Raw genomic sequence first — 26,581 nt, forward strand, 5'->3', positions numbered from 1 at the left:
TTGAAGTAAACTTAGTAATAGGAATGTTATCCTATGCTGAGCTTTCATAGCTACTGTTGTGAGCAGCACCAAGTTTACAGCCCTTGCCTGTTGTCTACGTCTACCAGACCATTAAGTTGCAGCGATCAGAGAGATGTGGTATGTTCAGGGAAATATTCCTTGGGACCACTCTAAATATCCTTCAGTAATAGGCACAGAGAGAATTGGTTTTGGGGGGAAAAAAAAAAAAAGGCTTCTCAGATGTCTTTTTCTCAGGTAATTCTCTCAGTGTGACTTTAAAAGTCAGAATGTCTTGTGTGTGTTACGTCACGTTAAATTTCAACGCAGGACCATTCACTCAAAAAAAGCAGCTACAAGCAAGAAAACAGTAAGTGGTTTCGTTCAAAGTTATCTCTTCTAGTAGTCATCAGGGCAGTCATAAATATACAAGACATTTGCTTGCAAAATTATGTGAAAACCAAAAGTCTAATAAACAGGAGTGTTCCTAACCATGGTCAGAAGATGGCATTAAAGGCTCTCATCAGCCCAAAACGCATCTATTTTTGACAATGGATAGTGGTGGCTTTGACACAGCACACTACAACTGTCTGTAAAAAACAGAAAGATGCCTTTGTCCATCACAGCGTTTCTCAGGGGGGTGTCAAAGGTACTATCACAACACTGCACAGCACTATTACTTTTAAAATAATTTTTGTGAATTTTAAGAACATGTGAGCATTATACCATTAAGAGAAGCACAAGGGGTCACTGCTCTGCGACTGCAGTTCCTATAACCATTTGGAAAGTAGAAGATTACCAAATTGTGTCATAGATCAAATTTTCAGACTTTCTGGACTAAATTTAAATACGTTATCCTGAAGATAAATGCTTTCTATCAGACCATCAATCCCTGAAGCAGTATAAGGTTTAGGTGAAAAATTCAGTATATAATTAAAGGATCCAATGTCATAGCTCTGAATTATGAGCTGTGCTTACAGCTCCTTTTAAATCTGGTCTGGTAAGTTACATCCTATATTTTAGACATTGATGCTGATCGTGAATAAAATGTCTTCAAAAATATGTTGCCTTCAGCATACTTTCACCTTTCAGATTAATTTATCTGCTACGAGAAAAATTTCCCCATAATATATGAAATTCAGTTACATAACATTAAAAAAAGATGCAAGCCAGTCATGTTCAGGAGAACTGGAAGATAATAGTGAAACCCCACTTTAAGAGACAGACCTTTTATCAGCTGGTGAAAGTCACGAATATGAAGGAACGGAGCACAGCTGCGCAGGCAGGGTAACATTAGCCTACTTTATTTCGATCTGCCAAGCTTCCGCAAATACAAGTGCCGCCTGTCCAGGGAACCATCTTTCTTACAGATTTGCCAAATCTAGACTTTGTAGATTGGGTCTGAACCATTGTCTTGCCCATTTATCAGTAGGAAGCCTTCAGTAAACGGCAAGGGTGATTACAATTCTACAACACATGGGTTCGTGAAAAAAAAAAAAAAGAAAAAAAATTCTTTTCAAGTTAGGTAGCCTTTTCTGGGATTAAAACTATCACAACATAAGCAATATCCTTGTTGACTTTCCCAATGAGGACTCTCACAGCTGTTCCAAAAAACAGTGACATAAAATTGTGGGTCAATTCTTTATCTTCCTTTAAAGTGACAGGTGGTGAATACCAGAAACTTTCTTCATTTCATGCCAGTGATGGTAGTCAATTGTTTCTGGAGACCTACACTCAAGAAAGACATGTCAGATTGTAGCTAGTTTGAAGCTACATGTTAAGACTGATCAGCTGGCTCCTGCCAGAAAGTGAGAGTCTCTGTCTTTCTCTTAAGTGCAAGTATTCTTAAGGTCTCTCTCTTCTCCTCAAATTCTCTCAAAAACATGGTTGACAATTAATATTCTTTTGCCTGCTGCCAAATCCGGCCAGATGTGGCTGGCACATTCAAAATAGCATATCCCTTCTCAGGAATGCAGACAGACGGTGATCACATAACCTGTGTTTCCTTAGGGAATTGGGAACTGTGGAAAATAGCTGGAGTTACACTTACCTTTTTCAAATGTCTCTTGTTGCAGATAGTCGTCTGAAAGAAGGATAAAGTAGTTGAAATTCTTACTCATATTACAGTACCCAAATGCTGCAAAAGCAGAAACCCCCCAGGAAATTCTAGATTGCATCTGAGAAGGGAAGACTATATAAAGAGATGCCCAAAGTGCGGCCAACTCGACAGAAGTCTATCCTTCCCAACCCAAACCAGCTCCAGGAAAGACAGCAGGGAATGCAACCAACTGCCTCTGTCCTCCTTCCCCACAGAGGCTGCTAAGGTCACTCAAGAGAACGATAACACGATGGGCATGTTTGAGCAAGGCCACAAGATGGACCTGGTGTGGACAACCGGGGTGGGCTGCCCCACAGATTGTTATTCAAGACAATGCAACAAGCAGTGTGCACAAAATTTGATATACGAAATATTTAGAAGCAGAAATATAGAAATGACTGTGATTTTGGTGCAGTATTTATTCTGGTACCTACTTCTGCCTGTTAATGACAAAGGCAAACTAGGTTATCTATGCTTCTAATGTAGACACCGTTTTTAGTTAGCTTCATTACTCTAGGTAATCAATTGCAAATTGAAACAGAATAGAGCTAAAATCTCCATTTCAGTTTATTTCCAATTTTAGTTGCATTTTTGTTAGACTGACATTTTACTTTCCTTGAAGTCTTGGATCCTGAAATCTTTTCACTTGTACTTATAGTCCATGTACCATAAAACCACGTACGTTTAAATATGCAATCCAACGCAAACTGAAAATCTGATGGCATATAAAAGAAATTCCAGATTCACCATTTTTTTACCTTTCTAGATATTAGGAGGCTTCACAAATATTTCCGCATTAACAGCACTGATTAGTAATAAATTTGGGTAAAAACATGGCATGGTTTATATTCCCTAAAGATCTTCACGGAAAAGTTTTATGACAATGTACTAAGGAACTACTACAAGCTGTCTACCAACAAGTGGCTCAAAAAAAAAAATAAAAAATCACTTCTACCATCACAAGTCCAGCCTCCATATGACTCTACTGGAGTGCATTTGTGACTTTCCCTTTTTACCCAAGAATTATTACCCTGAGTCAAAAATCACACGCACATTTTGGAACTCTACTATAGCTTTATTATTTACAGAAGTATCTATTCTCCACAAGACACTTCATATAATTTGCGTAATGCATTTATTTCTTTCTGATAATTTTTGTTTACTGTAACATGAACGTGAAATTGAGAACTTGTATTTTTCTTCACAACTCAGTTAAAATTTACTGAAGATCAAAATCATTAGTCTCATCCTTAGTTCATAAATATAACTGCATTAATATTTAACAGATTGTAAAGACTTTTTTTTTTCTTTTTGCATTTTAACAGTCACGGTCTAGATCATAAAATCTAGAAATAAACAGCGACTCATCTTTTCAGACTGTAAACACTACTGCATATAAAACACCAGGGACCAATAGTAAAAGCTACACCATTCTCTACGTACCTCTCTTACCGCATTACCTTTGTCATTATTAGATGAACACATTGCGTTAAATTGGTACCACAAAGAAGATTGTTAATCTACCAAACAACAGTGATGAAGGCTGAAAGCTAAGAGCATAATCAACACTCCTGTTGATATAGGAAACTTAAAAACTTTCTACAGCTTTTTTGGGTTATTAATTTTCTAGCATTTTTAATGACCAAGCAGACAGAGCAGCACATGAGGACTGAGAACACATTTCCTAAATAAGAGGATTTTGTGTCCAGCCAAAGGCCTACGCAAGCTTTTGCACAGCTGGTAAATCTGACAGAAAACTGAAACTACAGATGAAGAAATACTTATTCCAAAACATAATCCATTTTAGCTACGATTAGTGTTATTTAAAAATTACCTAGAATTGGTTTCCTGCCCAAAGAGTACAGACTGCTTGCTCTCTCTTCCAGACATACTTGATGCCAAATCTGGTGTAGACTCCTTTCATAGGAAAGCTTGTCAGAAATGTAAGTCAAATTGCTAGAAAAATATTTGCAGTTAGAATTCAACTTCAAAGACTCGGTTCAAAGACTTCTGGTACAAAATACAAAGGAAAACCAAGAAAAAAATGTATGAAAATGAGAAGTAAACCTCTCTGAAGCTTTATACTGACTGCCAGTGTTAGTCAGAGACTAACACACAGCAGATCTTTAAATTTTACCTGCAGTTTCAATTCCACAATTAGAGAGTTTCAGTAGTTAAGAGTACAAATCAGAAATGGAAATCTAAGTTGAATTTTTTAAAAGCATCCTATTTTCTATGTGTAAGAACTTCTGAACACTGAACTGTGGCAGACAAAAATGTATTCATCACACTCAGAAAAGATATGTGGGTACTAAAAGATCAAATGAGGACTGTTATTACAAATAAATATAAAATACAGCAGAAACAATAGAATATAATAATTTTACATTAGGGATTACTATTACCAACCATTTTAAGAAATGTTTTTATTTACATTTTCAGAGATATTACAACTCAAATTTATACTAGAAATTCATACAAAGCAGGATAAAATACTAGATATTACATAAATACAGGAAAAGATCAAACAAGCACAAAGACATTCTGAAATCAAAACAACAACAAAAAATTTCTCATTCAACACATCTAGTTATGTTCAATCAAAATTTGGTTTTAATCATTAAATCTGTAATTATCTCAAAAGATAAGTTGACAAGATACCTGTCTGTTACTTATCAACCTTCAAATAAATAAATGAATTTATAAAACTCTCTGAAGAGTCAAATGTAACCAAGATTCATACCTACAAGGAAAGGTTGGTATTTCTGACCTGTGTACTCAAGGGATCCAATTCCTTTGATTGCATGAGTCATTTAGAACAGCAGCATTATTTCACTTCTTTAAAAAGTACTGAAGAAAGCTATTTAGCATATTACTCGATTTTTAATTTCCCTGTTTATGAATGAGGGAAATATCAATGAGATTCCACTTGATACAGAGTAACTTATACAGTACTGAGGTTCTGCTTAATTTATCTATAAAAAAACAGTAAAAAAAATTTCCAAATTTCAAGTAACATAGGAAGTTGGTATAAATTATACAGAACAATAATCGGATTGAAAGATAGTGCTAGTGACTTGTGCTTAGACTGGAGGTAACTCCAGAGTTACTCCTTGACAATCCCAAATTCAACAGAATTGAATTGAGGTTTATACAGAGGAAAGCATGATCTGGATTTGTAGTCCTATGTAGCTCTTGGATCATATGGTGAAGAGTAAACAATTCAAACATCTTCTTATTGCTTCTGCAAAAGATTTTACATAAAATAATTGTCAATTGAGAGGTTTCATCTAAACACTAAAGATTCCACAGAAAAATATTTTTTTAATGAAGGAAAATGTGCATTATATTGGGAATTTCACATAATTCTTCTATGTTGCATACAATGTCTCTAAGCAGAAGGTTACCAATGCATGGTGAGAAAAATCTTGGCAAAAAATCACCAAAAACTGTAATTTGACTTGAGTATGTAGTATTTACTTGTAGTATAGTGAAAGCTCAAGGAAAGGCTATAGCAGGGTTTCACTAATGTGAAATAAGATTCCAGAAACAATAAATAAAAAAATTTAAATAATTTGGATTTCTGAGCAAATTTTACTTTTAGTATATTTCCAATGTAAGTTATGATTTACATTAGATTACAGGAAAACGTATTTTTTCCTAGAGTTCAATTTTGTTCCAAATAAAGTAAAATGAAAACCTCAGTTTTCTCAACAACTTTAAGTCTAATGTACAAAATGGCTCAGTTTACATTTTAGATACCTGCTTTTATAAATGAAACAATCCCATCAAGTAATGCACCAATGGAGCGCAGCAGCACATTACTACTGACACGATGAAGACCTTTGTTTACTACAAGCTAATAGCCAGTAAGCAAGGGGAACATATTTTACAAAGATTAACATTCCCAAAAGTGTTTAAATGGCTCAAGACTTTAAATTTTGTTTTTGAAGGAAATGAAAATGGATGAAACCTGAATGCAAGTCACAGATGAGACTAAATTTTCAAAGGAGATTATTTCCAAGTACCTGAGTAAAACTGAAGGTCAAGGGGAAAAAAAAAGAAGGGTTCTCTTCCAAGCATTCTTGTCATCTGCATACATAACAACTATTTCCTCTTTAAGCTAGGTTTTTTGGTGGTGGTTTTTTTTTGCTTGTATTCTGTAAACTGAACTGGATCTATAAGCAAACTGAGACTCGTCTTACACATCTGTGACACAAACGGTTTAAATTTAACTGCTAACAGAGCATAGCATTGTCTATGGTACAGCAAATCAGCAGCAAAATAGAAATGAGTTTTTGAAAAAGGAGAAAGATAAAGGTCTCCAAGTTTGCTGATCTAATAATAACTAACAGAACAACAGTAGTAAAGGATTACTTTATTCTGGAGAGTTTTTGCAGTATAGCACAGAGCTTTTCCAAAATCGGAATATCTAGCTTGGAACTTCGAAGCAACACAGAGCAAGTACGGAAGAAGGATTCATTACTGCAGGCTTCCAGGAAAGGCTGTGAGGAATCTGTAAAAGAAAATAATTAAAAAATGTATCACAGAGCTCAGGGCAGGAAAAAGTAAAACAGCTATTGATACCTTTAGAGGGCTTTAAGTACCTCATGTTGTTCAACTATTAGAACACTGAAATAATTCAGTTTATGCTGGGGATGTGATGCAAAACCCAGGTAAAACTAGGAACTGAAAAAAATGCAAGTTCCTAAGTGTTCTGACATTACAAACTCTTGTTTTAAAACAAGGCCTATTGCCTTGAGCACAAAGGAAAACAGGAAACAGAACAATTTTAAACTCAAATAAAAATTCTTATCGTGAACCTGTTTATTCAATGCTCATTTATCATGGTTCTTTCCTTTTGATCATGTGAGGGGGACATTAAGCCATGCAAACAGACTCACAAGGAAATATTTTAAGCAGCTGCAAATCACATGGACAGGGATAGCACATGCAGAAGCTAATGTGATGCCTGGCAGCCTTTCATTATCAAAATACTGTCACTGTTTCAAGACAAGCAAAATAATAATCCAGAGGTAAAAGTAAGAGCTGGATAAGAATGCTTAAATACCAACAAAACTCCCTTAAAATAGTGCATGAATTTTTAAGTCACATTGTATAACATTTCCCTCCATCCTGTTCTGCAAAATCTAATCACTTCAGAATAAGGTGAAATCCGTTCCCTCATTATCTCTTTCTTGGTTCTGATATTACAAATTAATTTACAGCAAAACCATAAATACAAGTAAGAATTGATTTTTTTTTTGTAAATGAATAGTCTTTCATATAGCATAGGGTGTTTGCATTAGAAGAATAAAGATGTGAGGAAAATATTATGATGTTTACATAATGTTAAAAGTATTTATTAATGTGTTATACCTAATAAGAAACTGCAATATGCAAATTACAGCATAAACCAATAAACACAGACATTAAAAAAATTCTTCCCACATACGCTGAATACTGTGATTTATAAATAGGATGTCAAGATCATTTTAGCAGTTCAAAGAGGACTGGATCTATCTTTTTGGTCAGAATTTTCCCTTTCCTTGTCCAAGGACATACAACTTATTAAATATAACAAGTAGCCTTGGAGTGAATTCAAGGTTTTAATTTATTTCAGGAAGCTTACTGATACAAAATCAGCAGAAATGCTACAGAAAACTGTTTGGAATAGGGCTTTAAAAAAAAAAAAAATCAACTAAAGCCAGGTTGAGAGCCTAGACAACTCATTTTCTCAGAGCTGGGCATTTATACCGAACAAGGACCTCGTAATTCCTAGACCTTACTGTTAGGAAGAAGATCTTTAAAAAAACTGTATTTTTTGCAAAACAACAGCATGTCATTGGCTACAGGAACAAATGACCCAGTTTCACCCCACCTCCCGATGCTGAGTACATCTCATCATGCATTATACTATACAGTGAAGTCAACAAGACATGTGGGTCTTTACTGGTTTACACCATCAGATGAAGAGACCAAGAAACAGCAAATGCCTTTAGCACAGATCAGAGAAGCTACAGCTGCATGTAATCTTTCCTCCCTTTTCAGTGGAGGTGCTTTTGGCAAAATTGACTTAAAATTGACGTAAAAGGACGGATTTAACAGTCAGAATCCACAAAATATATAATGGAATGCGCAGATGGAAACTATACAGATGCAGGTAGCAAGAGGCCATCATTGCACCAACAAAAAGCAAGATGACAACTGATGTTCTATGAAGCTTGGAAAAAGCAGGCAAATGTTTTGTGGTTTGCACAGCTGAAGTGTCCTCTGTTCTTTACCCAAAGCAACACAAAATAATGATTATTCCAAGAGACATTAATTATCAGGCAATAAATGTTTATAGATCGATTTATTTTTCTGTTTATTTCTACTTTCATGTTTCTTGCATTCTTTCTACTGTATTCAATCCACCTGTGGTTGTATGAGTATTCTTCTCTCACTTTTAGTACTATTTCCAGTTACAATGTGCTGTCTCAAAATTGTAACAGCAATAAATATAAAACCAGAATGAAACTAAAGTAGAAATATAAGCAGTAATCAGTAAAAACTATACTAAAAAATAAGTACATACATATTTTTATTCTGTCAGTAAAGATACTATTTCTCATTTTAATTTAGCTTATGGTCTTCAATTAAGGATAGAATGCTTTAACTGAAGTGATATGTTAAGTACCACTGACAGATTCTAAGTCAAGGAAAACATCACCGATACTGGAATAGTGAACTGTGACTGCATTTCTATAGACCTGCAGATACCACAACATATCAAAAGCAAATTAATTGAAGAGTGGAAGTTACAAGAGAATTGCTAAAAGGAACAAAGAAAATAGCACAGCCTCCTTAAGATGAAAAATGAGGTTCATGCTGAAGAAATACATTTTATATGTGTGCATAAATACATATTTATATAAAATAGATAAAGAAACCATTTACCATATATGTTTGAATTGACCTGAAAATGCTTTTTTAATCAAATATCACAAGGGACCAGTAGAATGATTTCACACACCAAAAAGAAAAAAAAAAAAAAGATGAGAAGAATATATTTTCTAAGGAAAATTAGAGATTATTCTAACGTACAACTCAATAGGTAACACAACTGAACAAATCTGTCAGGAATCTAACAACAGAAGTGACTATTGACTGCATTCTGCCCTTGGCACATACAACACAATCCCCAAGACGTAGTTACTCAGGGCATTCCAATTCCAGTATTTCTTTTAATATTCTTTTAATATTTCTCTAGTTTTGCTGAAGAAGGTATTATTTTTCAGAAATTGTGATGTCAAAAACTCAGGGCTGTCAATTACAGCAAGCAGAAAATCCTTAGCACATACTGCTAACCCGTCTAAATTTAGTGATACATGACTGACATACACTCAAGATTCAGCACTCTTTATTGAGCCACTGCTCCCTATGACAGAACTTTGAAGTTATTAAATACATATCAGCAGTGTATTAAACCTGGAAAATATCATTAACCCAGAATTCACTTCTAGTATGGTGGTGTCATGCTCTGGTGAGTCTAAGTTGTTAAAACCCATGAGAAGAGGCAACAAAACCACAAACGGAAATAGCAAATAAGCAAAACCCAATGTATACAATCCTCCCATCTTAAGAGCACTTTGTATCAAAACATTTCTATCACTTGAGTGTTTGAAGTAAACGTTTCTTTACAGATAGCAAAAACAGATCACCTTCTGTAAAGCAAGAAAAATCTAGGACTAAAATTATGTTATCACTTGAGAACTACAACTTTATAGAAATTCTTCTACAATTTGCTAGAGTTCCTACAATGACTGCCTATTCCCAAGAAACAGAAACAGTCCCATCAATCTGCCCAGCACCACTGATGCAGTCTGTTTTAACAAAAAAAACCTTGAACAGTATCTCTTACTGTGAGAAACACTCGCTCACAGATAAAAATGTAAAGAGGACAAAGTCTTCGAAGCAAAGATAAAAATTTATTCACGATCAAAATAAACGAGTCAGCTGAGTCGGGTGCATCTCAAAAAGGGCACACTTAGTTACAAAACTTCAGGTATTTATGCCCTCCCCCAATTGCCCAGGGAGGAGGGCATAAATACCATAAAAACCTTTTCCCATTGGTTTGGTACTTTAGGGTGCACATTCTTTCACGACCGGTTAGCCTATCACAAACTCGATTCACATTTTTCTCCCTTTAAGAGGTTGTTTTTAAGTTACATAGCTCTGCTCGTGTCGTCGACATACAAAATGGCTGAAGCAAAGTAATCCCTCAGTTCATCTCTCACACTTACCAAAGATGTTTATCAGAAAGGTAAGAAAAGTGTAAATAAATGTGTGAGAACAATGATATCAAGAAGTAAATTGAGAAGAAAGGTTTTTCCTTCTTCTATTGCCTGTTGAAACAACAAATAGCTTTAGAAACCTCTCATTTAACATGACTTCCGAGTCAGCTAAACTCTGATTCATAAGAGATCTGAAGGTAACAAGACTGCTGAGATGAAGAGGGTGGGTCCTATAATTTATTCCTATAAATAGCCCTAAGTAGCCATAAAATGCTTTACATTCCTTTTCTGCAGGGGTAAACAAACACCATATTCAACTGACCTGGACATTTCTTTGCTGCCTTGCCTCTTACTGGTTCTTTAAAAATATTTAATTAAAAAAACCCAACACACACACACACACACATATATATGTTTTGACTGTGAAGTTTACAAACCAATATAAAATATATGCATTACTTTTAAGATAAAGATTTTTATTATAAAACAGAAGAGCCAAAGTGGAAATAATTTCTAAAGTTTCACAAAGTTCACTTATGTAAAAGCAAACTGATAAAGGCACACATTTAAATGGACTTTTTGTACACCGCTTATATTTTCACTTTCAAAAAGCTTTTGCAGAATATAAGAGTAATCAGAAAACATACAAAACAAGCACATAATTTAAATGCATGTCTAGCTGATGAACTAAAAGAATATGAGCTTCACATTTTTAAATATTTTGGGGGTTTAGATTTACACAGATTTTGTTTTTATTAACTATTTTGGAAAGACTAAAATAGAATCCATCCTGACAAAACTTTGGCACAACTTAAAATAATCTGTAGAAGCCTCCACTGGTATCCTTAAAAACTGTGGCATGTTGTAGTTGCATTAGCTTAACTTGATTGGTAGATGGCAATGAACAATGAGCAATTTATCACTGTTGACAGAATTCACCTGAAATTTACCCTCAAAGTAATCATTCACTCACAGCATAAAATCTCACCAGCCATAGTTATCCGGAAAATTCTGTTGCATACCTAAATCTACGCCACCTCAGAAAATGAAGACTGTCAGGAATGCCAACTTTTAGTTCATGTTTTAACAAATTAACGATTACAGTTTTGCCTCATTTCTTGTTGCACGAGGATCTGCTGGGAGAAGGGAGAGCACATGACAGCAATGCAAGTGAGTGACACAGCACTGTCTACTACTGTGGAAAAGTTAACTAATGCAAACGTTAATTAACTATGTACCACACCAGAAACACTTAAAATGAAACAGTAATATCACTTACATGTTGCTAATAACCAATTGTCTATAATACAGTCACCTGTAAGATTTGAACCATTTGCTGAATTTAACTCTTTCTCCTGTAATCAATAGTTGGGGCTGTTAAGTGCCAGTGATTAAAGCGGAGACAGGTCGAGATTCCGGTCAGCATAAGGCACCTCCAGTGTTGATGCCTACATGGGTGACTTGAGTTAAGAGAGCACAAGTGGCATTTTCGTCTGGTCACCCAATACGTGTTGACATCAGTATGATCTGAATTGCTCCTCGGTTTTCTAGGATGCGCAAGACATTTATGCAGACATGAGACAGGATGTATGGGAGACCAATGTCATTCTGAAATGGCAACTGAAGGTTACAGCCACAAAAAAAAAAAAAAATTGTAATAGAAAAGGTTAAAAAATTAGCAGGAAAACTTATGTCACAAGAGATGCTTGGAATGAAAAGGAGCCTACAAAGAAAACAAAAAAGATCAGAAATGAAAGCTATGCCTTGGAGATCAGAAACTATCTTTAAAATAGAAGGGATAATATGAAAAGTCAAGGTAAGTCAGACCTTGTTAGGAAAAAAGAAAGTTCTCCCAGCAATTTAAGTAAAAAATATAACAAAAAAAAGGTAGTAAGGTTATCTGTGGTCAACACAAGAAAGATGGGATAGAAGCTAATAGCATTTTAGTCTTCTGGGTACACTCTTTGGCTAATATGCTTGCTTTCAGGAGAGAGCTGTGACTTGATTAAAGGGACACAGAAAAAAATATTCCCCAAACTTGTAATTAATTCCAAGACTCCTTTAGCCAGGGACACCACAACAGACTTAAAGATTCTGAAAGAAACGTTTCCTCAATTTTATGATAAGAGTTAAACAATCATTGCTAACAAGTCAGGAAGCAGCACTTTTTGAAGAGAGAACAGCCAATGCAATATATATATGTTGGATTTGGACAAAATAAGGCAATCTGAACCCACGGGCCCTTCAGCAAGACTCTAGAAATATTTTCCGGAAGTAAAGGAGACAACTAAAAAATAAGTTTCTCTATAAGAATGTGTATAGGAACTACAGGTTATGTTGTGTCAGAGTAGTCAGATACTTCTGTTTGGCAAATAAATGCTACAGCAGTTACAGCTCCGCTAGACTTCAATACCATTTGGTAAAGCAACATGTGACGTTACACTGGAGAAGATGGGGGTTAAGCAGAAGGACTGGACGGTGTGCAGTGTAAGGAATTGGCTAAAAGCAAAGCAAAAGGTTTTGCCTTGAAAAGTGAACTTTAAACACTGATTTTTGCAATTGTGCTTATTTAGTGTAATAATTAATGACTGTGGCATGAAACCAATAGTAGTCTAATGAAATTCCATGCTGGAACTGCCTGTTTAGAAGGCAACAGGTATAAAATACATGAAAACCAGAATTCTCTCACTTGCTAGAATAGCAGAAGCGTAAAGACAATACACTAAGAAACAACAAACATTTTTCCTGGAAAATCACTGATTAGAAGCATCACAGGATGAAAACTTTTGGTGCGCTAATTGAACTCAGCATGTCTATAAGCAACCAACATGGTCTAACCATTAAAGACTGATTCTAATGAGGCCTGAGCGAGTTAGAGAAAAACACCATTTTACAAATAACCTAGAGAGTATTATAAATTGAAGCTATGCGCAATTATGGGTTACTTTGCTCAAGAAACCAGAAAAAGCCTAATGAACTACCAGAATCGTGAAGGAATCACAGCTCTGTCTTACAGAGGACACCTAAAGGTGCTTTGTTCCAACACTTTCTGTCAGAACTCGCCTGCCTTGTTTCCCCTGCTCCCGTATCTCCACTCCTGTAATAACCAGCTCAGAACTAAGCACAGTATTTCAAAGACAATGACAAACTCAAATAAGGAAGCCTTTAGATAAACCAGCCTATTTATCAGGCATGACCTGAAATTCTGTAACATCAGAGTACAAGTAAACAGGTAAATAATGTCTGAACTCTGAGAATTCACAGATGTTACTCAAACTGCACGAACTCTACTATCTACTTCCAAAAGAAAGCCTTTCTTTATGAAATTTTTTCAATTATGGCATTGCTCTAAATTCACCTGGACAGTTAAAGAAAAAAGCCAGCTAGTAAATACAGTAGTTCTGCCAGTCAAATATAAAATTTTTTTAAAAGTGCATTAAAAATTATTTTTTCTAATTAAATCATACTTTAATTGTTGTAGATTACATCATTTTACGGAAAATGATAAAACTGTAAACCGTTTATTAAAAAATGCAAGTTTAGTAAATATGAGCAAACAAGATCCTACTTGAATAAACCTTACTGTTCTAAAGGTTTGATAGATTAAATTGACTTGAAAAGGGCTATGTATACCCAAGTACTGATATAAACAACTCCTTTTTAGATCAAATACTTTCAAAAAGTTAGCATTCACATCTACCTTCAAAACGGTATGCTGCTTATGAAGTACAGTATTATTACCCTGAATGAACAATGAGGTTCTATTTATAAAGTGGCTACTTGGCTGTACGTAAGTTTATATTTAATGGTCTCTTTTATTTCTTACTGTAGAGTGGATGAGACAGCAGTCCAAAAGTCAGAATGGCTAAGCATTACACAACTGTTACTAGAACAAGAAGAAAATAATGAAAAGAATGTTTTTTATTAGAGAGAAGGGTACTGTTACTTCAGTAGAAATCAAATGACATTATTCCATTTACTGCATTCATTTTTAAATCCTGTAAACATGTATTTCATCAAAATCAAAGTATTCAAACTAAGCTTGCAATTAATTAACAACATGTGCAAACTTTCGGTGTGCTTGCTTGCTTTCAGCAAGTATACAGGTTGGTCCTAACATTATCATAGGCTGCATTTAACAGAGTTAGAGATATTTATCTGTGGTTAAAATATTAAACTAAAACGTCTATTAATCCAACATAATTATTCACTGTTTTCAGAAGAATGAATAAAAAAATGAGAACGGTAAGACAGGATAATAGAGGAAGGATTTCCTTTTAAATGGTCTGTATTTCAATGTTTATCCCACATAAGCTGTAAATCATTCCTTTCGCTATAGCTTCAAACACAGTTCCTCAGGATAGTTTCACATCTGCCTTTCACACAGGCGGGTGGGAATCCTACCTTAGCGTGGTATTCGCAGACTTGACATTTTTACCCTTTTGGTACTGCAGAATAAGCTCATTTGAAACCTTCCAATCCTTCGAACAGTTACCAGTAAAGATAATAAGCTGCTTGTAGTCTCAAAATGCTAAGACTCAAGAAAAAAATAAAGGAGTGGGTTTCGCTTTCCTTGATGGATTCTAACCACCAACTTTTCAGAAGTACCTGTAGAACAGCATGAGTTGTGGAATACCTAGCATCAGTTAGGGAAGCATTCCAACTCCAAGGAAGAGAGGGAGTGCGCATATAGGCAGTCCACATAAAAAGACTGTCGCCATAGTAAGAAGTTGTGATTATTTGTAAATTGAATCTTTTTATCTCCACTGGCTTGATTAACTTCCCTATGAGATGAGTAAATTTGGACACAGACTTGTTTATCCATGAGCATAATATTTTCTTACCAAAAAAAATTAGAAGTAAGGTTCAGTGAATGTGTAAATACAGCTTACTTTTGCAGTTACTAAAAATCTTAAGTGATGTTAATATGGTTAAGAAAACATACTTAAGCCCTACCAGAATGTGCATTAATTTACAGTAAGCATGAGTGTCATTTAGAGATATTTTTTTTTTCCAATATGCACTCATCTCAATTTGTGAATAGGCACACACTAATGAAAAATATTCTCTCTGTAAAACAAAAGTAAGCTTGAAGACGAAGTAAATGTAAGCTTTATTTAAAGCAAAGGCCAGTGCTTTGTAATGTCTAACGAGCAAGTAAGTTTTGATTTCCTTGAATGAACATAAGGTTGGGAAAGGGGAACCTACTAATCTACGTGACGGAAATCAGCTATCACTGCAGGAGGAATTTAAGATGTATGCTGTCTTTGTGTAAAAGTGCAAAGGGTGAAACTGAGACAGGCAGCTCTCTGCTAATAGCAGATCTCAAATCAAGCATGAATCAAGACTACAGTTCAACAATGGTATTTTTGATAGGCGCCTATAAACTCACTACATCCTTTGGAACCCTTTTAAGTGATTCACAGGTTAAAAAAACACAGTAAGCTGCATGAGAGTGAAAAGACAGGAACAACAGTATTTAACAAGATTGTATATGACAAGTATTCAACTACAGGGTGATTTAATACTAATGATGTGATGTTCTTCAACACCCACAGAACAAATTTTCTTGCTGAGGTCATGCTACTTATTACTAGATTGTTTCCAGAAAATGTTTCCGGTCTGGCATCCAGGAATTCTCTTGACTGGTGTGCTGCAACTACTGTCCTAGAAACAAGATCTGCTGAGAAAAGAGATTTGTAGTCATCGGGAGAGAACTTTGGGGTATGAAGATGCCCTGGAAGCTGCTGGTGTAATACTGTAACAATCTGGATGATTAAAAGTAGCTATTACTTCAATTATTAAACATTAATTTCAATAGTAATTTAAATGGGAAATGGTAGGAGCTTTGTTAAGCAATAAATACATTATGAGCCATTCAACTAAACTGAAACATAACAGTATTTAGCAGATAATACATTTTGCTCCAAAAAGGCAGTCATAGCACTGTATTTGTGGAAATTTATCACAGAGCACATTCAGAGTTTATGAGGACACTAAACCTACTTTTTGTAACAATACTACCAGAGAAGGTTTTGTTCTTACTTCTATCTTCAGACAGGTTCATAGCTTATACGTGCAACTGAAAACCAAACACCATGGCTTGGTAGCATGCTTTCCTTAACTAAGGTGAGGAAACCTTCAAAAGCCTTGGTATTGAAATCTTTCTTTGCTTTCAAATCAGCAGTTTTACTCAATGGGAAACAAGAAAGATGTCTTTATAGACCGTTCATTAGTTTCAAAGAACAAAACAAGTATAGAGTTGAATTTTATGGCACTCATCTGAAGCCCCAGATTCAAGCAAAACACCACCACCACCGTTAAAAAGACTGTAGAACTTGTTCCCTTGATTCTGCTTTTATCAGCCAATCTTTGCAGCAAAGGAAAGATAGGCATCCTCCAGAAAACAAACATGGATTGAAAACCTGGTAATGGCTATGGAGAGCCAAGTAAGAGATTGAAAAGGATAAACCCGATCTGGCACTCATCCCATCTGACCATGAAACAAAACCAGCACTGATGAAAAAAAAACCAGCACTGATAAAATAGCTACGGTGAAAATATAGCTAAACTAGCTATTGGAAAGCACATTTAAAAGAGACAACTGAACAGGTTGAAATGTACCAATTTATGCACCATTACAGACATTTTTAGACAAAAATATTAGCAGAATGTACTAAGAGAAAAGGCATAAAATACTTTGTTGAGCTGATTTTCTGCTGTCAGGTTCATAACAAGCTGTTAATTCTCCCAACTGTGGATTTTAGAAACAATGTATTACACCTACTGAAGACAGCAGACTAAACCAACTAGACTTCAACTTAGGCCGCTGAGCTCATCTTAAGGAAAAGAATCACTCCAGCATGCAAGTGACATGAAATAAAACATAAATTACTTTAAATTATATTGTTTACCCTAACAATTACACCTTAATTTCAGCTACTTATCAAGTTTCTAGCGTAGGTTAAATGAAGCAAGTATTTGCTAACAGAAAGCAAATGGTTAGGCAAGGATTTCACTCAGTTGCAAAGTTTCTTTCCTCAGTAAAAATAGTGAACAGAATCCACATAAGTACTGGAAGATGGAGGGGGAAAAAAAAAAAAAAAAAGACAGACAGACAATTACAGTCAGGTAGTAAGCTGAAACTGAAGTTCTCTTGACACAAAGCAAACTCTCTAAAATTACTGCATAACATCTGTAGCAGCTCCTCTCACTCTTTCGCCCTGAGGAGCTGGCCGAAACTAACCTCAACTGTTTTCACCCCTGACATTTAAAAGCCAGCCTTTGTTCCAACTATGAATGTTTTGTATATTACAAGAACAGTAAACAGTATAACATTTTACCCTCCTCCTTAGGCTTTAACATTTTTATAAAAGAGGTGAGGCAAACAAGATTGGCATATATATATATCTCTCTCAACAGTACATCTGTGATGTACTGTTACAGCTCCAAAAACGTTAATGATTGAGACAAAATGGTGCGATTATTTTTGGCTGGCTTCATACATCAGAATTATACAATGGCATGAAAACTCACTGATGTTTGGGAAATGTTTCTGCAGCTGAAATACCATCCAAGTTCTGATACCTAAAACATAATGTAGTCGGGTGACATGTATGCAATTTGAGATCCCAATTTGATAAATACATGTAACTTGAATCCTTCCAAGAAATAATGTGACTGTATTGTATACTATAATGTGGGCTCTGGGGCTTTGTATGCTATGATGATGCATGTAAGGTTCAAGAAACACACACAAATAAGCTTACCAAGGGTACCGAAAGTCATAATCATTTCTTCACAGAATTTCTGTGGCAAGACCACTGTGTTTCTACGGCCTAGCTGGACAGGTACACGGGTGTTATCTACTCTTGTACAGAATACACGTCAACTCAGACAAACTTTTTGTGACGCTGTGGACCTCAGGCATAATTTTATTTATAGTTTTAAATGAGCTTGCAGCTGGTATACGAGATCTACTAGACTGGCGTCACTCCCGTGGGATATGATAAACTCTCCTTAACCTAGAGTCAAAAAGATTAAAGAGTAAACCCTGATACTGTTAGTGACCAAAAACGTTCCAACCTGGAATCTGAAGCAATACGAAGAGATGAACCAAAAAGAGCACCTTGAAGGTTGATAGCCCATCTTGTGGCTCTAATGAGAAAATGATGACAAATGGTTTTACCACTAAGAATGCAAATAGATAGACCTCTTGACACAAAGGGGGTCAAAACAAGCCTTTTGTTTTTGGAGTAGGAATGAAATGTCTAATCCCTGCTTACTAAGGTTACATTTTCTGCTCTTCTGTCATCTAAGAGAACATTCAGAAGTTGCTTTAATAGTACCTTGTCGTGAAGGCATGGATGGAAAAGGTAATACAAGAGTACGAATTCACTGAAATATTCTGTAATCTATAATTCTGAAATCTGTAATATTCACTGCTCACACTTTTCTTGCTCTCATTAGACCTGGGGATTCCAATTCAGGTTTTCTGAAAGAAAGTCTGTCACTAGAAGTTGTGTAGGAGTCATTTGGTCTAGTAACCTATGCTTCTTCCTTTGCACCTCACATGTTGTGTAGTGCAAGAAACAGTCATCTGCTTCTTCCTTCAGACTGGAATGCATAAGCTCACTGAAAACACAGAGGACCTCCAAATTCTTAATGAGCAAAGTTTCATTAGCCTTTGAACTGAAGGGGTAGTAATCTTTAAATTAAGGATTTTTTATGCCTTGAACTCCAACCCTTATAGTTATCTACACCAATCACAGTCTTAAGGGCATGGATGTGCCCAAACATCCAAAAACATGCATGGGCACATTGCATACAAGGTGTCATGATACACAGAGATTTTGGCTATCAGCTGCCTCTCACCATATAGATTTTATTTCTTTCCACCACGCTGTGGGAGTCTTTTTATAAATGGACAACTTGTTTTATAAAAGTTAGCCTTACCTTGACAGAAGCACAAGTAAGTATCAACAAACATTTACACAATGACAAAGTAGATCTTGCCAAACAAATCCTTGTTTACCGTCCTTTTTCATGCTTTTTTTTTTTTTCAGGTTTTGAAATGCCCTGAAGCCATCCTCTGGACCACCTTATGATCTAGCAAGCTTTCTCAGACAACTAAATAACTCTAGAATTAATTATTCCTCCACCTCTGCCTGCTGATCCTTCTCTTCCTTGTGAAAAAAAGAACTAACAGGCAACAATCAGAACAGTAGGAGATAATGCGTCTGAATGCATATTCTGAGCTGGTCAGGACTGATGACCATATAATAACAACACCATAGGTAGACAGATAAAGAAAGCACTGAAGAATGTTACCTTTCAGTCCTCCACCACTTCCCACTGAAATGGTGTTGTCAGGACTCTCCTAGACTCTTGATGTGAAACTCCTGAACAGAAATGGATAGGGGGTGCATGAAAGGCTGTGTGCCAGGAAGATACACAGCAGTAATACTATAAATTTGAAATTGCCATTAAGGTCTTGTATATAGATATAAAACAGATGATACCAATGCCTCAACTGTTGCATTTGACATCATGTTTTCAGTAACTGAATGCCTTATCAGCACTGCCAATGTCGTATGAACTTGCAACGGAAACCTGGATCCTGGACCCATTGTACCAGATATACTATGAAGCCAGAAGCAATGATGCTGATCTAAAATATGAAAACATGCATACCAAAACCAAATCAGTCAATGGGCTTAAGCGGTACTGCAGACTCTCATTAAGATTTCTATCAAAGCACAGAAATATCCATCTTAGACCAGTAGGTACTTTCTTCAAATGCAGCTTAAGTAATTTTCCTTAATATACAAGGGAAAGCTAGGTTTTATTTCTGGAACATGAGGAATATAATTTCTTATAGGGAAGAGAACCTACATGAAGACCTCAGACAGACAGAACCATTACCATTTATTGCTTCCTATAACAAAAGGTACATGCAGTTACACAGAGGAGTAGTGCAGCATAGTAGTTATTTCATATCTGATTCACATCTTTCTATCTGGACAACTAAAATTTCAATCTGTAAAAATCCTCCACAAATAATTTTGAAACTTAAAAAAAAAAAGTTATAGAAAAGACTATCTGGAAAAAAAATAAAGCACTGGCTTTTTTTCCAACTTAATTTCTAATCACAGCTCTAAAGGTAATATTTTTGAACAAAAATAGTGGAATACTCCTATAGAACCAGAAAATTATTGCAGCAAGTTGAAAGAATGCCTAGGATCGCATATCTTACAGGAAAAAAATAAAAGCCTAGACTTTGCCTCCTGTTGGTCAAATGCCGTCTTTTTGGGTAATGTGATTCCATATTTTAGCATACAGCCAGCTACCTACGACTTCATATTTAAGGCTGCACACCAACACAGCATTAAAATTGAGCATAAATTCCGGTTTTAATTTAACACTGAGAGCCCTCTGAATATCCATGCCTTCTTCTAGTTTATCTTTTAATGACTTTTTAATAGGAAACTTACAAAGGAATGAAAATACAATTTCCCATCAACGCTGCTACTTCTCATTGTTAACGACTTATTGCAAAACACTGTGTATTAGAAAAGTGGAGAACATGCCTATAACTTGTGTATTGGCAATTTATTCTACTGAAAAGAAAGGCTCTGCAGAAGGCTTTATATCCAGCTGCTGAGGAAAAAAAATCTCAAATAAATGTCAATTCAATTAAATATTTCTCCTCCTTCCCTGATTTCACAAATATACAGCTTCTTTGAGAAGTAACAAGGCAAAACGTGAGTTGCTCACAACATATCTCCATTATTCTTCAAACTGCGAGCATCTAGAGTATCAGAAGGACTACTGCTAGGTAACAGAAGATGTACTGTTACTGTCATTACTCAAAGTAATATCAGACACCATCTACCTTGCTTAGGTTACTTTTGTGCATACAACCATCTCTCTCCCAATCACTTCACCAATCATAGTTATGAGTATTAGGAAGAATACTTGAATGTAAGACTACACTAACTACATGATCAGAAAAACAGTCTGCAAGGAAGCATAAAACTTAAGTCAAATCTTTCTGACACCTCGCTACAAAATGGCTTTCAACTCAACGCTGTTCCATTCCAAGTCAAACATGCTTTCTATTTTTACCACTACAATGCATGGTAACAAAATACTCCCCAAAATAACAATACACATTTCAAAAATAGCAGCAGCCCCTTCCCCTTTTCTGTTCTAAGAGGCAGTGAGTGATTTTTATCAGTCACAAGGTTTATGCAACATGGCACTGGAATGCCTCACTACTTTCATGTTCATCCAGTTGGTTATTAACTGATTCTTAGCCCGTATCACGTGGAAAAATGCTGTGACAAATGAGATTATTAACCCTTTTATATGGCCACAGCACAGTAAAACTCAGCAAAACAACCATCTCTTCTAGAAATGTCATCTCCAATTATTAGAAAGTGAAAAATGACTGGGTATGAGCTGTTCATTCAAACTAGAACAAGAATTTCAATAAAGCCTATTTTTTATCTCCACCTACTGGCAGGTTTTCATGATATGTCTTCCCTGGCACAGCCTGACTTCAAAGAAAAACATCAGCAAGGTAAAACAGTGGAATAAACTGAAAACCCAAACCAAAATAGCAGCAAAAAATTCACACCAATAACTAAGAAAGTAACCAGGACAAAATACAAAGCATAGGTGCTGAAAAGGAGAAGAAAAGATAAGACAACTCAGAAAGAGACAGACAATTCAGAATTACATTTTACGTCTCTAATGAATCTACATGACACAAAGAAATGCTTATACTAGATTAGATTATTTATATAGAAGAATCATGCTATGTTGTATTTATGCGTACCTCACCTGTTATCAACATGATTTTACTTTTTTTTTTTTTAATTACAGAAATTTACCAGATTCCATGGTCATCTGAAGTAATCCATCAAGAGCACTGGAAAGCAGACCTCTACTGGATACTTTTAAGTGACTTAGTATGACAGGCACACATTGGTATTCCAAAAATAAGGCCTTCCCTTCATCTGTCTTCAAGTCTATGCGAAGGGAATCAAATGCTTGAGCCAGGTAATCCACTGAAAGATATCACAATACAGGCAATAAAACTTTTATAATCATAGTTCCATTAAGCAATATGTGAAGAGCTGTCCCGAGAGTTACCATTGCAGATATATACTTAAAAGTTAAATGGCTGAAAATATTAAATTTTATTTTTATTTAAAGACATCCTCTGCATTCTTTTATTCCTTAACAAATTGTTGAGTGAAGAAAAAGCACTGCAACTCACATGTTGAAGAAAAATACACTTACGAATATAAAGCCCTTGTAATATTTTGCTTAAGAGTAAAGAAATTATAAGCTTGCATAGTTTCAGACAATGTTGGTTTCAACATCTGGGAAACCTCTGTTAAAGGACTCAAGGGTTGATTTGTCTGAATAAGAGAAATTACGTTCATGAGAGCAACTACTCCCCTTCCTTTCTATACAAAGCTGTACTTAAATTTCAGTGCATATTTATATACTCATCCATTGTGGAGTGCACTAAATCATACAAAGATTGTAGACTAAGTGAAAGAACCTAGTTTTCTTAATTTCATGATGTCACATCTTTCTCAGTATCTTGGAATAGCCTTGATCATCTGGAGTGCAGAAAATTTAAGTGTAAGGAAACAATTTATCCCATAGCAAAAGTTTAACGACAGTGCCCTCTGCTGGATACTGACAGTTTGAATGAAATGGGATATATGTCCACACCAAATGTGATACCTTATCATTACATCATTAGTGCCATGTGATCAGAGTGATCAAAATTCATAGTGAATTTTGTGAATTCATAGTGACATTAGTGACATTTAGTGAATTCATAGTGACATTTGAGATGTGTTTAACAACAGATCATATTTTCCATGCTATAGAAGTAAAAACAACCATGAGAAGCTAAACCGATTCATTATCAACAGCGTTCATCTGCTTAGAGTAAGTACGCCTCTGCAATAACTAATTTTTTTATTGCAATTCTTTTTGCATTGTTTTTATCAACATTGCTAGAAACGGGAGTCTCAATTAAAGAGTAATTATCATGCTTCACCAAAATATTGACTGAAACAGTTCCCTCCAATGGCTGAAATACTGTATATGTTCATTAATGTCAGGGTGGTCTTCCACCATGCTTAAATCCTGTGTTTACTGTAAATACAATATAAGTACTGCACAGGTCAGTTAAGCATAAAGACATACTAATCTGCTTAACCATCTAATCCAGAACCATGACTTGCATGAACAAGAACATTGCTCATTACCTATGGATTTAAAATCTTTGGCATCCCTGATTAGTCAACCAGGGTGCCAGAGACTGCAGGAATTTTGTCATTTGGATCTCTGCTTTCTAAGGAATGCCCCAAAATTCGCAATATATTTCATGAAAGAGACAGAAAAGAATTAGATGCCAAAGTAGGCATTTGATTCTGACACTCTGGCATGTTTTTTCAGGATTATCTTGAAAATTAACACCTCTGTAACCTGTCTCCATCTCTTTGTGTTACAGGCAGAGGGGATGTGTTACTGGTAAAGACATTTTAAAATGCAAACCATTCTGAGAATAAAAGTGAACAAAAGTACAATCATGGAATAATTTAGATTGGAACCTCCTGCCCAAAGCAGGACCATCTCTGAAGTTAGATCAGATTGCTCATAGTCGTAATCCCACTGAACAATTATTTGTTATCAAAATGATCTGTGTTTTTAAAATGTCTTTGAAAAGGGAAAAATAAGTGGTTAATATCACAGTTGGAAAAGTGTTATAGATACATTCATTCTTATGCTATCCTTGTAGAACTTATTCTTGCAGAAAATCTCAGTTATGCGGCACCAAAGTAACTCCTAAATTGCTGCAAGTAGGCAGTAATCACTTCTTACACTTGCTCTTAATGGTATGTAATTAGTGTTTTCTGCCTGACTTCCATAAAAAGGATCTGCAACACCTCTTGTTCCCTATTTCCCTTGAAGAGAGAAAAGCTTCATAACTTAAGGCAGCAGTTAACAAATCAGCTGAGGGAATGGTTACTGTAATCTTTGAGGTATGTTTTCCACATTTTTTTCTCATCCTGTCAAGACACAATCTGATTCTTGTTAAGTCGTAGTATCTACTTTGAAACCTTTGTCTTCTCCCTCTCCCATGAGGCAGGGAAGACCCAACTTCCCCTATTTCTTTGCCAACACAAAGTCATGTAAGTTTTAAGTAGAGAATTCTACTTTACACTACTATACATCATCTACTAATGTGAAAGGTGGGAGGATCCTGGGAACAAACTGGAAACAGAAAAAAACCTCACAGTGAAAGGAAAGATTTACTTACCCTCTGATGTCCCCTTTCACACTCCCCCGATTCTTTTTGGTTAAAAAAAGGCAGAGGCATGAGCTGAAAGTTATGCAGCTGTTTCAGATACAATAATCCCCTAACAGGCATTGAAGGCTGTCTGGACTATGTTGTTTAAGAGGATGTTTGAATTTTTCTTTTTTTAAGCTCAATTTTTTTCAAAGAAATAAATACACAAAAAATCAAGTGTTTATATAGTCAGAAGCTCAACCTGATAATATAGAATCATAGAATGGCTTAGGTTGGAAAGGACCTTGAAGATCATCGAGTTCCAACCCCCCTGCCATAGACAGGGACACCTTCCACCAGCCCAGGTTGCTCAAAGCCTCACCTAACCTGGCCTTGAACACCTCCAGGGATGGGGCATCCACAGCTTCTCTGGGCAACCTCTTCCAGTGCCTCACCACTCAGAGTGAAAAACTTCTTCCTAATGTTTAATCTAAACCTGCCCTCTTCCAGTTTAAAGCCATTCCCCCTCATCCTATCACTACATGCCCTAGTAAAAAGTCCTTCCCCAGCTCTCCTGTAGGCCCCCTTTAGGTACTGGAAGGCCGCAATAAGATCTCCCCGGAGCCTTCTCTTCTCCAGGCTGAACAACCCCAACTCTCTCCCAGGTGGGGTCTCACGAGAGCGGAGTAGAGGGGCAGAATCACCTCCTTTGACCTACTGGCCACACTTCTTTTGATGCATCCCAGGACGTGGTTGGCTGCCTGGGTTGCGATCACACATTGCTGACTCATGCTGAGCTTCTCGTCAGTCAGCACCCCCTGGTCCTTCTCCTCAGGGCTGCTCTCCGGCCATTCCCTGCCGAGCCTGTATTTGTGCTTGGGATTGCCCCGACCCAGATGTAGGACCTTGTACTTGGCCTTGTTGAACTGCATGAGGTTGGCTTGGGCCCACCTCTCCAGCCTGTCCAGGTCCCTCTGGATGGCATCCCTCCCCTCCAGCATGTCTACCTCGCCAAACAGCTTGGTATCATCGGCAAACTTGCTGACGGTGTACTCGACCCCACTGTCCATGTCCGCGACAAAGATGTTGAACAGTACAGGTCCCAGTACCGACCCCTGAGGAACGCCACTTGTCACTGGTCTCCACTTGGACATTGAGCCGTTGACCACAACTGTTTGAGTGTGACCATCCAGCCAGTTCTTTATCCACCGAGTGGTCCATTTGTTGAATCCATGTCTCTCCAATTTAGAGACCAGGATATCGCGTGGGACGGTGTCGAATGCTTTGCACAAAAGCACAAATATGTGACTATCATATTGCATTCAGGATTCAGAGAGGACCTATCAACTCTGCTGCTTTTATGCTGATGGACTTTTTTTGAATAGGTGAACAAAATGGCTTCATAGCAATCATTGAAACCATTACTGAATTAAAGCAATTAAGTTTTAATTAAGAGAGAGGTAATAATAGAAGTAAAAATAAGACATTCTTTTGGATTAGTCATCCAATCTGCAGATTTATGAATTAAGAACCTTCAAGCATAATTCAGATTGAGTATTACTGTAGAAGTTTTCAAAGTCATATATAAATTAGAAACAGAATTTCTTTAAATGACCAAAGTTAATTTTAAAATCAAGTATCTCTATAAATCAGATTGATTGAAGGTTTTTCTTCTCTGGGTTCTGACAGAAAAGCATATGCCAATCTCTATGTCAAAAGGATAAGGAAGGAAAGCAGTAAAAATCTGAGTTTGTGCCTCTTCTCATAGTGTGCTCAACACTCAGAGCTCACAAGAAACAGTCCATTTTTGTCATCACTTTAAAGAAAATGTTTCAGTCTTTTCAGATGGTATCTGTTTTCAAAGAAGGTCCCACCGAGAAGGTTTGC

The 26,581-nt window shown here is 36.1% G+C and overlaps 1 protein-coding gene across 1 annotated transcript in view; it reads right to left on the reverse strand.

Moving 5' to 3' along the window:
- Window positions 1-5,164: 5,164 nt before the first annotated feature.
- The window catches only part of CCDC138 (coiled-coil domain containing 138), a 34,294-nt gene continuing 12,877 nt past the window's right edge, over window positions 5,165-26,581 (reverse strand). The window contains exons 10-12 of the mRNA XM_009883107.1: window positions 22,269-22,445; window positions 6,473-6,611; window positions 5,165-5,339 (exon numbers count right to left, since the gene is read on the reverse strand). Of these exons, the coding sequence (XP_009881409.1) occupies window positions 5,165-5,339; window positions 6,473-6,611; window positions 22,269-22,445 (491 nt within the window). The remainder of the gene's footprint in view (window positions 5,340-6,472; window positions 6,612-22,268; window positions 22,446-26,581) is intronic.

The sequence above is a fragment of the Charadrius vociferus genome, unplaced genomic scaffold (genome assembly GCF_000708025.1).
Source record: "Charadrius vociferus isolate BGI_N301 unplaced genomic scaffold, ASM70802v2 scaffold92, whole genome shotgun sequence".
NCBI lineage: Eukaryota > Metazoa > Chordata > Aves > Charadriiformes > Charadriidae > Charadrius > Charadrius vociferus.